Genomic DNA, 11,243 nt, shown 5'->3' with positions numbered 1-11,243 from the left:
TCTGAAGGGTTTATTTGTACATAATAATGTTTAAAAATTATTTCTTCCTTTTGTTTTAGTGTTTTTTCTATTTCATCATACATTTAGAAAATTATGGAAATATTTTTTTATTTCGAAGTAGTTTTGATATGATCCACTTATGGCTCAAATCCTCTGTGTACATAAATTTCCAGAAAGTGTATTGAATCAGTGTTATTTATTTCTTAAAGAATAACGAAAATAAAAAATAATAGAAACAATTGATGTATAACGGTTGTTCAGAAACTAATCCATTTAGAATAGCCTATGAATTTTTGAACCCATGTCTCAGTTGACGTTTTGATCATATTCCCAAGGTTATGTAAGTCAAATAACAACAAGTATGTTCCAAACAATATCCAACTTCCACAGTTTTTGAATACTCCTTAGTAGGAATTAGTTGTGTCCTAAAGAGGATCCTTGCAATACTCTGCGACGGAAAGAATAGAGAAGCGGCACCAAGTTGCTGGAACAATTTGTATTCAATTATAGAGTGACAGATTTGAAGAAACTTTCATACATTTTAAATCTGTTTATTAAAATATCGTGAAATACATATTTAATTAGAATTTTTGATAAATCGCAAAAACTGTGATCTTTTAAAATATTATCCTTTTTATACTAATGACTAATTTGTAAAAATTATAGAATTAATATCTGATTTACTGTGTCTCAATTGAAATGAACTCAACAAATTGATTTTTCATAATAAAAGCTTTCGCAAATACTGATCGAAATAAGCCCCTAGTCCTTTCCCTTTTTAAACAGAAATATTTTAGATAATATTAAATCTAGAAGATGTCAACTATCTAAGATACAGTGGTTAAAAAATTTTTTGTTTGAAGATAAATTATTATCGTAAGCAAGCTTTATTTTAAATGTTTGTGTTTGGGCTGTAAGCATCAGAACTCGTTCATGTTTTCAGATTATTATTATTATTATCATTCATTTAAGTGAATTATTACAAGATTGTGTAATATGTTAATCAAAGTTTCAAATATAGGCTTTAGACAAGGAATTAACAAGACTATCAGCAAAATTATTATTATTATCGAAGAATGTGTTGAAATCATCAGTTGTAAAAGAGAAATTATATTTTCATTTTTTATGGGAAAATAATTTACTTTGTGTCGTAAGCATCTCTTTTTTCTTTGTCTAAATCATAAAGATATCCAATACATTGTCTAGACTAGAGTGATTTTAACCATTTAAATGTTTTAAACTGGTTTTAAAAAAATTAAAGAGGTAATGGTACATTAGCCGAATAAAATCTTTTAAATTAAGAGTTTTTTTTTATGGACACAGAAAGAAGAGAAAACATTTAAATAAAAGAAATGATAAAATATGTAAAAAAACTTTATTATCAGTCTATATCCCAGAAAAATATACTTTTTGATTAAACAGTGAAATTGTTACATTGATTGGATGAACTAGTATGATTTCAATAATAAACGAATGTAAAAAAATAATCGTGAAGTTGGGAAAATATTCTTCATTAGATCTTTTATTAAAAAATATTTTTCGATACATTTTGAAGGGAGATTAATGGTGGGTTTCAAAACTTGAAACACTTAATACCACTAGAACCCATAGTGTTTCTTTGGTATTTTCCTATAATTTAATTAATTTTTATTTAAAAGATTAGAAACAAGCTGGAGAGTAAGTATTACAAGCACCACAAAATGTTGATGATGTCTAATTTTATCGCATCTTGCCACTGAGTTGAAAATGTAAAAGTTTAATAGAAGAATAATTTTCTTAGGTAAAAGACCAGTTCAGAAAAGATTCACTTTAATTTTTCACTTTAGAAAATATTCACAATTTATTTTTATTAGGTACATCCAAGTTGAGAAATTTCAAGTTTACCTTTATTTTATAAATAAAATATGTTTGTTTATAACAATAGTATCAACCGAAATTGTTCTTATATGTGGTTATAAAAGTAAAGGTAGTAAAGGAATATTTCAAACGCGGGAAGACAGCGACGGCGGCTGAAAGTATCGTACTAAACCAACAAAGAAGGACGAAACAATTTAATTTCATTTCTGTTTAGTTTTAAATTTTATTAAAATTAAATTTAAATAAAATATTGTATTAAAAAAATGAATTTAAATTTCTAAGGTATGTTATTGTAATAAAGAAAAAGTATAGTAAAATGTTGTATAACTTTTGTAATTTCATGAAGACAGTTTCAACTGATCGGGGACCGTCGAGCAATGACATGAGCAGTGAGCGACGCGGAGGAAAGCTCCATCGCTCTAATTGGCTTCATATGGTAACCCAGCTTTTAATAGTCCCCACCTCTCTCCTGTCACTACATAAACTTCAATAACGCATCAATTTGAAAGCGTCATATTCGAACAAATCCACCTCAAACCGGCGATTTAAACAACCTCAAAGTAGTTTCACTATATTTAATTAAATCATCTCCACAGAGATACACAAATCACTTTAACTTTATGATAATAATTATTGTTATATGAAGAATAGATCAAGTGCGCGACGGCCGCATTCCAAGATGGCCTCCGCCACATCCATGTGTAACACACATAACCTCACTTTGGCACGCTCACATCGTCCGGATGCACACGAGCTGGACCCCTGCAGGGGTGATGGAGGTGGCGCGTCAAGACACCGGAAAGCGACGTACGAACGCGTCGGACCACCTGGGGGAGACCTGGTGCTCCTCGGCGGAGGCGTCGTCCTCCAGGGCGTACGTGGACGCGACGCGACCGACGCCAGAATGTGCCATCACTGACACCCTTCCCAATTTTATAGCGCGGTGTTGGCACAAAGAGGGGGCAAAACACTTTTTATTCCATCCAGCAGACTCAGTCGCTCATCTGCAAGTCGGATAACACACCTAATTATCAAGTTAATATGGCCATTCTGTATGGCCGCTGGAAAGAGGTTTCAATTTGGCTCCCCGAGAGCGAGACGGCGCTACCTTCGCCCCTCGGGTCCGAGGAGGACGGCCTCCACATTGATATTATAAGTAAGTTCAATAGCTGTATTCATTTGTAAACTAAGGCCGGTATATATTCAGAGGGAGGGCAGAACTCATGTATGTTTCATACAATTTAAAGTACCCGTTATATTCAGACGGCGACGCCTGAAAGATTTCCGGGGCCTAACGACCACCCCCGGCCCAAGACGGCGCCCCCGATGACCGCCGCCGGAGACTTCAACGCTCACACCTCCCATATGGAGGACACGCATACGCCCCCGCGGGGCGGCCAGCCGGCGGAGGAGAGTACGCCCCTGAATATGCAAGGCCCCGGGAACACCCTGGAAGAATGCATAATTCAACATGGAAATTAGAAATAAATTAAATATTAAAATTATGGCAAGAAAAAGAGGCTTATTGATTATGTATGCAGTAGAGGAAAAATTAAACCTCTAATGAAGAAATACGTCTTTTGGGAGGCACGCGAAAGAAATTACTTAACCCTCTCAAGGACGAACGCAGGTGGTGGTGTGCACACCCCAACTTTTTAAATTTACATCCTCATTACGCCGCCTCTGACGACGTTTTAAAAGCCGACACCGAACTTTTTTCATCCGGAATTAATCGCCAGGATTAGAAAAATTCCACACACATTAATCAAGAGGCCATCTTGGATCTTGGGGCTTCATCGATCATATATCTTGGACGATTGCGGAGTAGACTCGCATATGTGGACCCCCGCCGCAAGGATATGACTGGGTAAGTCCCCAGAAAGCCAGGATAACAGACGAAATTCTCTTTTTATATCCTGACGGAAGATTCGCAAAAAAATATTGCTTTTCGCTCTTCAACAGCATATATTAATATTTTATTTTGGGGCGTATAAAGTTTTAGGTCGGAAAAGTAAATGTGGCAATTGTGGAGGTATTTTATTAAGGAGGAAAAAATCTGGCGTCGTGTGAGTATAAAAAACTACTAAAGTTGCGGTAAGTTTTTATTTCGGGGAAAAAGCAAGGACGTTTCCACAAAATTACGATGTTCATAAATTTTGCAAAGAGCTGGAGTTTCCAAATCTGCAGATAAAATCTCTATTAATCAACACATGAATGGATGTATTTTTCAAAAATTATTCTGCTCCTCGTCGTAGCTCACGGTAACTTCTGCTGACCTAAGGATATATTAATGTTTACGTTTAGTAGTGAAATACGGTAAATCCAAAATTGAAACATCTAGCAGTGAATTAGTTAAAATTTGTAGGATTTTAACGTCATTCAAAAAAAAAATATTACAGCATGTTTGACTTGAAATGATTGGCTTCTGAGATAGGAAGATCGACTAGACATCATTAAACAGGATCTGGAGAGATTTCTTAAAATCTTTGTTACTGTGAATGAAATATTTTATTTATTGTTAAAGGGCCAAACTTTGGAGTAGACTGAATGATTCCCTATTGTCTCAAAAATTTTGTGCAACCGCCTCAGAAGAAAAATATACATTTTAGATTTTGATTGAAATTTGGTGCTCAATAAAAGGATTATAAAGTTAGCAGACTTAAGTTTTATTTCTTTCCTGTATTTCGGTCCAGAAAATATCTAACCATAAGACCAAAAATAAACTAGGCAAAAATGAATAGGGAATTCCACATTTTTTCTTGGAAAGCAAAATAATGGCCCCAATCCTCCCACGTATTCTTAAACACGAGATAAATTTAAAATGTTACAAGTACTTGAAACATTAAATTTAATGTGTAGATTAATATATTTGTAACACATTTCATTACGAATTTTAAACGATATTTATAAAAAATTCAAAAAAGGAAAAATTCCCTATTCATTTTTGCCTAGTTTAATATACATATTCCGATAAATATAGAGATTATAAATCTAAACATCAAAGAAGTTGCCCAAAATGTCTGCCATAATTTACAATGCAAGCTTCAGCACGACGTGTTCAAGAAAAGCGGACTCCATTCAGAATTTCATGAATTTCGAATGGCGTTTTGAACGTAATGCGACGGTGAAGGTACCACATTTCTCATCGGATTGCTAGAGGAATTTCCTCGAGTAAATCGGGCAAAACTTCCTTTAAAAATTCAAGATAACTGTCTCCATTGAAACGAAACACGTTAATAGAAAATGACTGCTGGAAGTGACGCTCTTGGATTTCGTGAGGAATTTCTTTTTCTGCAACTAAAATGCGATCTTCTCGTTGGCGGCCAAAATCATGCGTATTCACTCCGAAACGCCTGAAATTGCGAAGATACTGCACAACGTTTACAAAGGTTCGTGCGTTGGGACCTTTGAGGAAACCTTTCCCCGCAGATTTACCGTGCTAGCTTTGTCCACCAGCTTCGCAATACTCGTAGATCAAAACCGTATCGGTTTTCTCCAGGTTGGTGAAAGTCATTTGTGATTCAAATTGAGGTTCTTGTCAAAATGACGAATGAAATGGCAACAAAAAGGCTACTATGATTTTTTTTGACCCAATTTTCTATAAAATTTAGTGATTCCCAAACTTTTTTTGAAAAACTTTTAGCCCTATTTCTCGACAAGTATCAATATTAGTATAAGGCATTATTAGCTCAATCGTTACCTATTGTGGAGTTCTGTCACTGGTTAAAATATCTTCACAACTTTCAAAGTCACCCTGTATTTCTTAGATCTGTTGTACATACCCTTCCTTTTTCCTATTCAATAAAGCTAGCAAATGACTGTATTTTTGTTAATATAGAGTTTTTTCTTCACCTGCGACATTAGAAGATTATTGTAAATATAATTTCGATAATTGCTTGAAATAAGTTAATCAAACTCTTTCATTCGCGACATTCTTAACTTTCTTTTCTTCGGACTATTCATCATTTCGTGTTTTACCCTCGATCTTTGTGACAAAAGTGATGGCAGCAACATTTGTTGCTGCTTCTTAGATGTCTTAAGGGATAGTATCCCCTCTGAATCAGTCATGGTTAATTTTAATTTGTTTCTTGCGAAAATTATTAAATTTTTTCACATAATTCACAGGTAATCTAACAAAAACTGAATCTTTGTTTTTAACAAAATAAAATCTATTTTTTCCATCAATTAAAAAAAAAGTAGATTTTATTCACTCACTGTTTTGAATAAATGTTTTAGATTTACTTTCTAGCGCTTCATTGCGTTGTTTTTTTGAATAGAGAGAAAAATATTTTTAGAAAAAACTGAAACAAATTTATTGTATCTACATAATTTTGTGAGTTGATTAATTTTTTGCGTACTTCTGAAATTAGTCGAAATGGAGAAACTGGCCGCGTCCCAAAACGTCTCGTCCATACTTCTCCCAATAAAATTAATCGTCGAGTGTGACGTCGGTTGGGAACCGTCAGGCCGGGAGGCGGAGACGTCGGTGGCGGCATCCTCGGCCACCCGTGATGCGAGGGTCGCAACAGCAGCAGCATCCTCAACTTATGATAAGTACATATTTTATACGGCGTGCTTTGGCCTGATGTGCTGAATTCATACATGTGAATGTGTAGCTTATCCAGGGTTAGCTTTTCAGCGGCTTTTCTATATTTTTACAGCGTCTTCTACTACCTTTTCGACTGCACACCACCACAACGTCTTTACGTCTGATCGAATCGTGCGTCAGCAACAGGGGAATCGTAAAATCAACAACCGCATAAAAGAGATAGATCTCTGTATAAACACGGTGGGCAAACAAAATTACCCGCCGAAAAAATACTACACTGTGAAGATCTTATCGGCGACGATTAGATGTGTATTTTTATAGAGATCCGACTTTATGTTTCAATAAAACGGTGAATTGTCAGCGACACCCGGGCCAAGAATAAAATACTACTCCTCGGCATTAATTTAACGTCACTAGGTGTACGTAAAGGATAATAAAAAGCTCCGGCTGGCGGACCACTCGTCCTTTCTGAATTGGCCACTCTTGTTTGGTTTCTTTTCGAGAGCGAAACGCTGAAACCTCATCACTTATGGATACTGATGACTTCGACAATGAGGACGAGCCCCACCATCTCGCCTACTTTGATACCACCAGCACCTTGTTAGACGGAACCGACTACCGATAGCCCTTGTTAAAATAAATTGGGAAGCGATAGGCTTTGATGTTGCGATCGAATTCTTAGTGCAGCGCAGGGACGGAGTCGATTGTTTTTTCGACAGAGACGGACTCGCGCGATTTTCCACTTGATCACAATTTTAGAAAATTTAACTTGGACATTCTGTGCAAGCGAATTTCTCCGGAGTCGATCCGATCACTGCATGCATCTATAAATATGACACAGATGTCGACCCACACCCCTTCTGCTAACACAATTTCCATATCTGGTCCAATTTATAGGGCCCGGTGGCCTTTTCGCTGCGCGATTTTATATCGTTGGCGTAATTCAAGATAAATCTAAGTACGGTCTGAACGGGCCATTACCGGGGTTATGCAACACCACCGGAAGTAATCTTTTTATATGTCAACGGTATGAAATGATCGTTACTTCCTGCTGACGTCTCGCCTGCAGTGAATGACTCGGCGATAATTTTCGCATTTATTTCGTCGTTGGAAGTTTTTGATTCGGCGGCGACAATGTGAAATCGTCCGATTTTTCTCGGGAAAAAAGCTACTTTAATTTATTTACCGGATTCGCGACGTGTTTCGTCCTCGACGTTTTAATCTTAATATTCTGAAGAGGATGCGAAAATGTAAAGTTGAAAAGTCCGCTAAGTAGCCTAATTTCACTTGTAAATATCCGTATATGTCCGCTTAAGGCGGAGGCGAGCTTAGGATTATGCAGATTTCAGATAACTTTTCTTTTAATGCTTTACATTTGGAGTGCCTTTCAGATATAAGGTTATTTTCGAGGAGGAACAGGGAGGCGAGAAGTGATGGATTTGATAAATAATATGGGCTAGGTGTCGTCACGCGGAAACTTATTATTTTTTATTTAATTAGGTACCCAGTATTATTTACAAAATAAAATTACATAATTTCACATTATTTACACATACTATAGCTAGATATATTTAAATATTTATCTACGACTGCTGAAGTTAATCGTCACACTAGTGCGGTAATGAATTTGTTACGAAACTAGTTATATTTGCACAAATAGTGGAAAAAAATAATGATATCAAAATGTATTGAAATTAAATTGCACAAAAAATACAAGTTTTAGTCCAAAGAATTTCCAAAAAATTTATTATCCATACTTTTTGGGCATTTAGACAAATTAATGCCAGACGAAGTCACCTGTGAAAAATTATTACGAACGATTTCCAACTATTGATTGTTAATAATACATACCTATTATCTATTCACTTTGATTGTGACCGCAACGAAAAAAATAGTAGGCGCTGTTTAGCTGTGTGCTGCATACGTTTTACACTAAATATTTGTGTGGTGTGAACATGATGTGAAAATGTCAGAATTGCCAAACCTTGACAATGGTAGTAAAGCAATGATTTCAATGTATTTATCAAAATTAATAACGGAAATCAATATTTGAAGTAGGAGAAACTAAAACCGTCTGTCAGATAAAAATTAATCAGACAGAAAGAAACATGAAGTTTAGAAAAGTGTTTTATAGGAGATGAAAAGGCAGAAGGCATCAAACTACAGTACTTACTAGCCAAAATGTACAACAAAAAGCACAAATAGAGTTAACTTTATTGGTGATATTCGTCTTTGTGAGTTGTTTTCCGTTGGCTTCAATAAAATGTCTCGAAACAAGTCAATATTAACCGTTTGTTCTTAACTTTGAGAAGACGACATGGCATTTCCTTTTTGAATTCTGAAATTTCGTACCAACACTCAATTTTATTAGATACGCGCACAAAGTCTACGTCGAAAAACGTTTGCGCGCAAGTCGTTCTCCGTTCTGTCTTCTGTGAGCGTGACGTTTGTGCCAAAATGGCGCCTCCGAGAGTTGCCAACTGCGACTGGATTTAGTGTTATCTAAAATTCCCTATCAATAACCTAGCAACTGAAAAGTTACTAGGGACTGGTCACAATCAAAATGAATAGATATTACTTCCATGCTTTGTGCGGAAGGTCGAGGAGATATATGCGAGAACGAGGAACAAGGTGAAGGTGGGAGAGAAAGAGGGTGAATGGTTTGAGACAACAAAGGGAGTGAGACAGGGCTGCCCGCTCAGTCCCCTGCTGTTCACGATATACGTAGCGGATGTGGACGAAATGTTGAAGAAAGCGCAGGCGGGGGGGGGTTGTAGTGGGTAGGGAGAAAGTATGGAGCCTGGCGTTTGCGGACGACATGGTGATTGTGGCAAAGAGTGAGAGAGAGATGAAAGAAATGATGAGGAACCTGGAAAAGTATGTGAGAAAGAAAAAGCTGGAAGTGAATGTAGAGAAGACGAAAATGATGGTGTTCAGCAAGAGAAAGAGGAAGAATGAGGAGAGCGAGTGGAAGTGGGAAGAAAGCAAGATAGAAAGAGTGAGCGAGTTTAAGTACCTGGGCTACACCTTCAACGAGAGAGCCACAGTCAGGGCGCAAGTGAGAGAGGTAGTGAGGAAGGCGAACAAGGTAGTTGGATGTGTGTGGGGAATAGGAGAGAGAATGTGGGGAGGCGAGTTCGGGAGGAGAATGATGATGTTCGAGAGCATGGTGGAGAGCGTGCTGATGTACGGAGCATAGATATGGGGATGGAAGGAACGGGAGGAGGTGGAGAGGGTGCAAGAGAAATATTTGAGATGGGTGCTAGGAGTGGACAGAGAAACACCAGGGTACATAGTGAGGGAAGAGTGCAAGAGGAGCAAGCTGAGAGTAAAAGCGGGAAAGAGAGCGGCAAAGTTCGAGGACAGAATGGGCGGAAGGGAAGAATGCAGGATACTGACTGAGTGCTATAGAGAAAAGAAAAAGAACGCGGATGAGAAGGAGAGAGAGAAGTACTGTAGGAGGAACGGGTATGCCAGAGAGGAAGTGGAAAGAATGAGAGCGGAAGGAAGATGGATGTGTGCGGAGCTGAGCGAGAGGGACAGAGATACGGACAAGCAAGAGAGAAGGGAGAGAATCAGAGAAGCGAGGTACAACAGGGAGTATGAAAGGTGCGTGACAGAGGATGTTCCGGTGTATCTGGGGAGAGAGAGCACGAAAGAAAGGAAAATGATGGCGAGATTTAGATGTGGGAACGAAGAGAGAGAAAACAAGTACTGGATGGAGGAGGAGGAAAGAATGTGCAGAATGTGCCGTGAGGAGAGAGAGACGATCGAGCACATGTGGAGAGGATGCGGTGAAATGAGAGAAAGGGAGGAAAAGGAACGGGGAGAAATACTGAACGAAGACGGAAGAGAGATAGGATGGATGAAAGAGGTATGGAAGAGGAGGGAAAGGATAGAAAAGGAGAGGGGTGGGGAATAAAAGAAAATGTAGGTTAATTTAAAAAAAAGAAAAAAGAATGATTTTGGAATTGTAAGTTTATTTAGAACTGTGTAAAGTATAGGAATCCTTTAAAGCCCGTAGGGTAAAATAAAGTAAAGTAGTAAGTAGTACTTCCATGCTTTATTTTTCTCACAGAATTTTAGAAGCCATTCTTTTCTATATTCATGTGTCTCAAAATTGAAATTGTGGAATCAGGCGATTCAAAATCAAAAAATTCCTTTTCGAGAGGATTTCCCTTCCCATTCAACCTGGAAACGCTACAAGCATTCGGGGCACTTTTCCAGATTCTGCATTATTATCGGAAATTTTTATATTGTAAAACAAAAATATGTATTATTGTTTTATTTAATTGGTCTATTTATTTCAGATAGCATTTATAATAAATATTTTCAAATTCACAAATTTATTTTTTAATTGCTTATCCTTATCCTCCTTATCTCGATTGTAATGAAAGAAAAAAAAAGATTGCTACGATCGTGGTCGTTGCTTTGTGTAGGCAGTATATTCGTCGGCGCAGAAATTATTTTTAAACCCTTTGATAAACAAAACAAATCAGTTTTCACCTTGGAGTTAAATTTAAATTTCACAACAACCGCTCCTGTGCGCGATACAGTGCAGCGATCGTGTCTAGATAGGCATTGTTAATTTCCATGTTTTATTAATCATTTGTAAATTATTCTTTTGACACTGTTTCGATACACATGAATGAAGCAATCGAGTTGAACGCGAGTCAAGTTTATCGTGACCCCGTGCCGGAACGTGTTCTAGATCGTCGCCGATTTGGCCGTCGTTGAATTTTAATAAAAGAAGCGAAATTATTTAATAAAAGTAGGATCCCGTCCGGACGCATTGTATCACATAAAGGAACTTTTGTAGAATTTACAGTCTGGCAAA

General features: G+C 37.2%; 1 protein-coding gene across 1 annotated transcript; it reads left to right on the top strand.

Moving 5' to 3' along the window:
- Positions 1 to 8,989: 8,989 nt before the first annotated feature.
- Positions 8,990 to 10,449, top strand: LOC138131532 (uncharacterized). Its single transcript, XM_069048597.1, has 2 exons — positions 8,990 to 9,335; positions 9,694 to 10,449. Exon 2 carries the CDS (start codon positions 9,774 to 9,776, stop codon positions 10,326 to 10,328), a length of 555 nt encoding a protein of 184 aa, XP_068904698.1. The 5' UTR covers positions 8,990 to 9,335; positions 9,694 to 9,773; the 3' UTR covers positions 10,329 to 10,449.
- Positions 10,450 to 11,243: the final 794 nt, after the last annotated feature.

The sequence above is a fragment of the Tenebrio molitor genome, chromosome 5, assembly GCF_963966145.1.
Source record: "Tenebrio molitor chromosome 5, icTenMoli1.1, whole genome shotgun sequence".
Taxonomy (NCBI): domain Eukaryota; kingdom Metazoa; phylum Arthropoda; class Insecta; order Coleoptera; family Tenebrionidae; genus Tenebrio; species Tenebrio molitor.
The sequence above is the reverse complement of the archived record's forward strand: the minus strand, read 5'-3'. Positions and strand labels throughout refer to the sequence as shown.

Coding starts and splice junctions, on each gene's coding strand:
- LOC138131532 (XM_069048597.1), top strand. CDS start 9,774: ATGGGCGGAAGGGAAGAATGCAGGATACTGACTGAGTGCTATAGAGAA.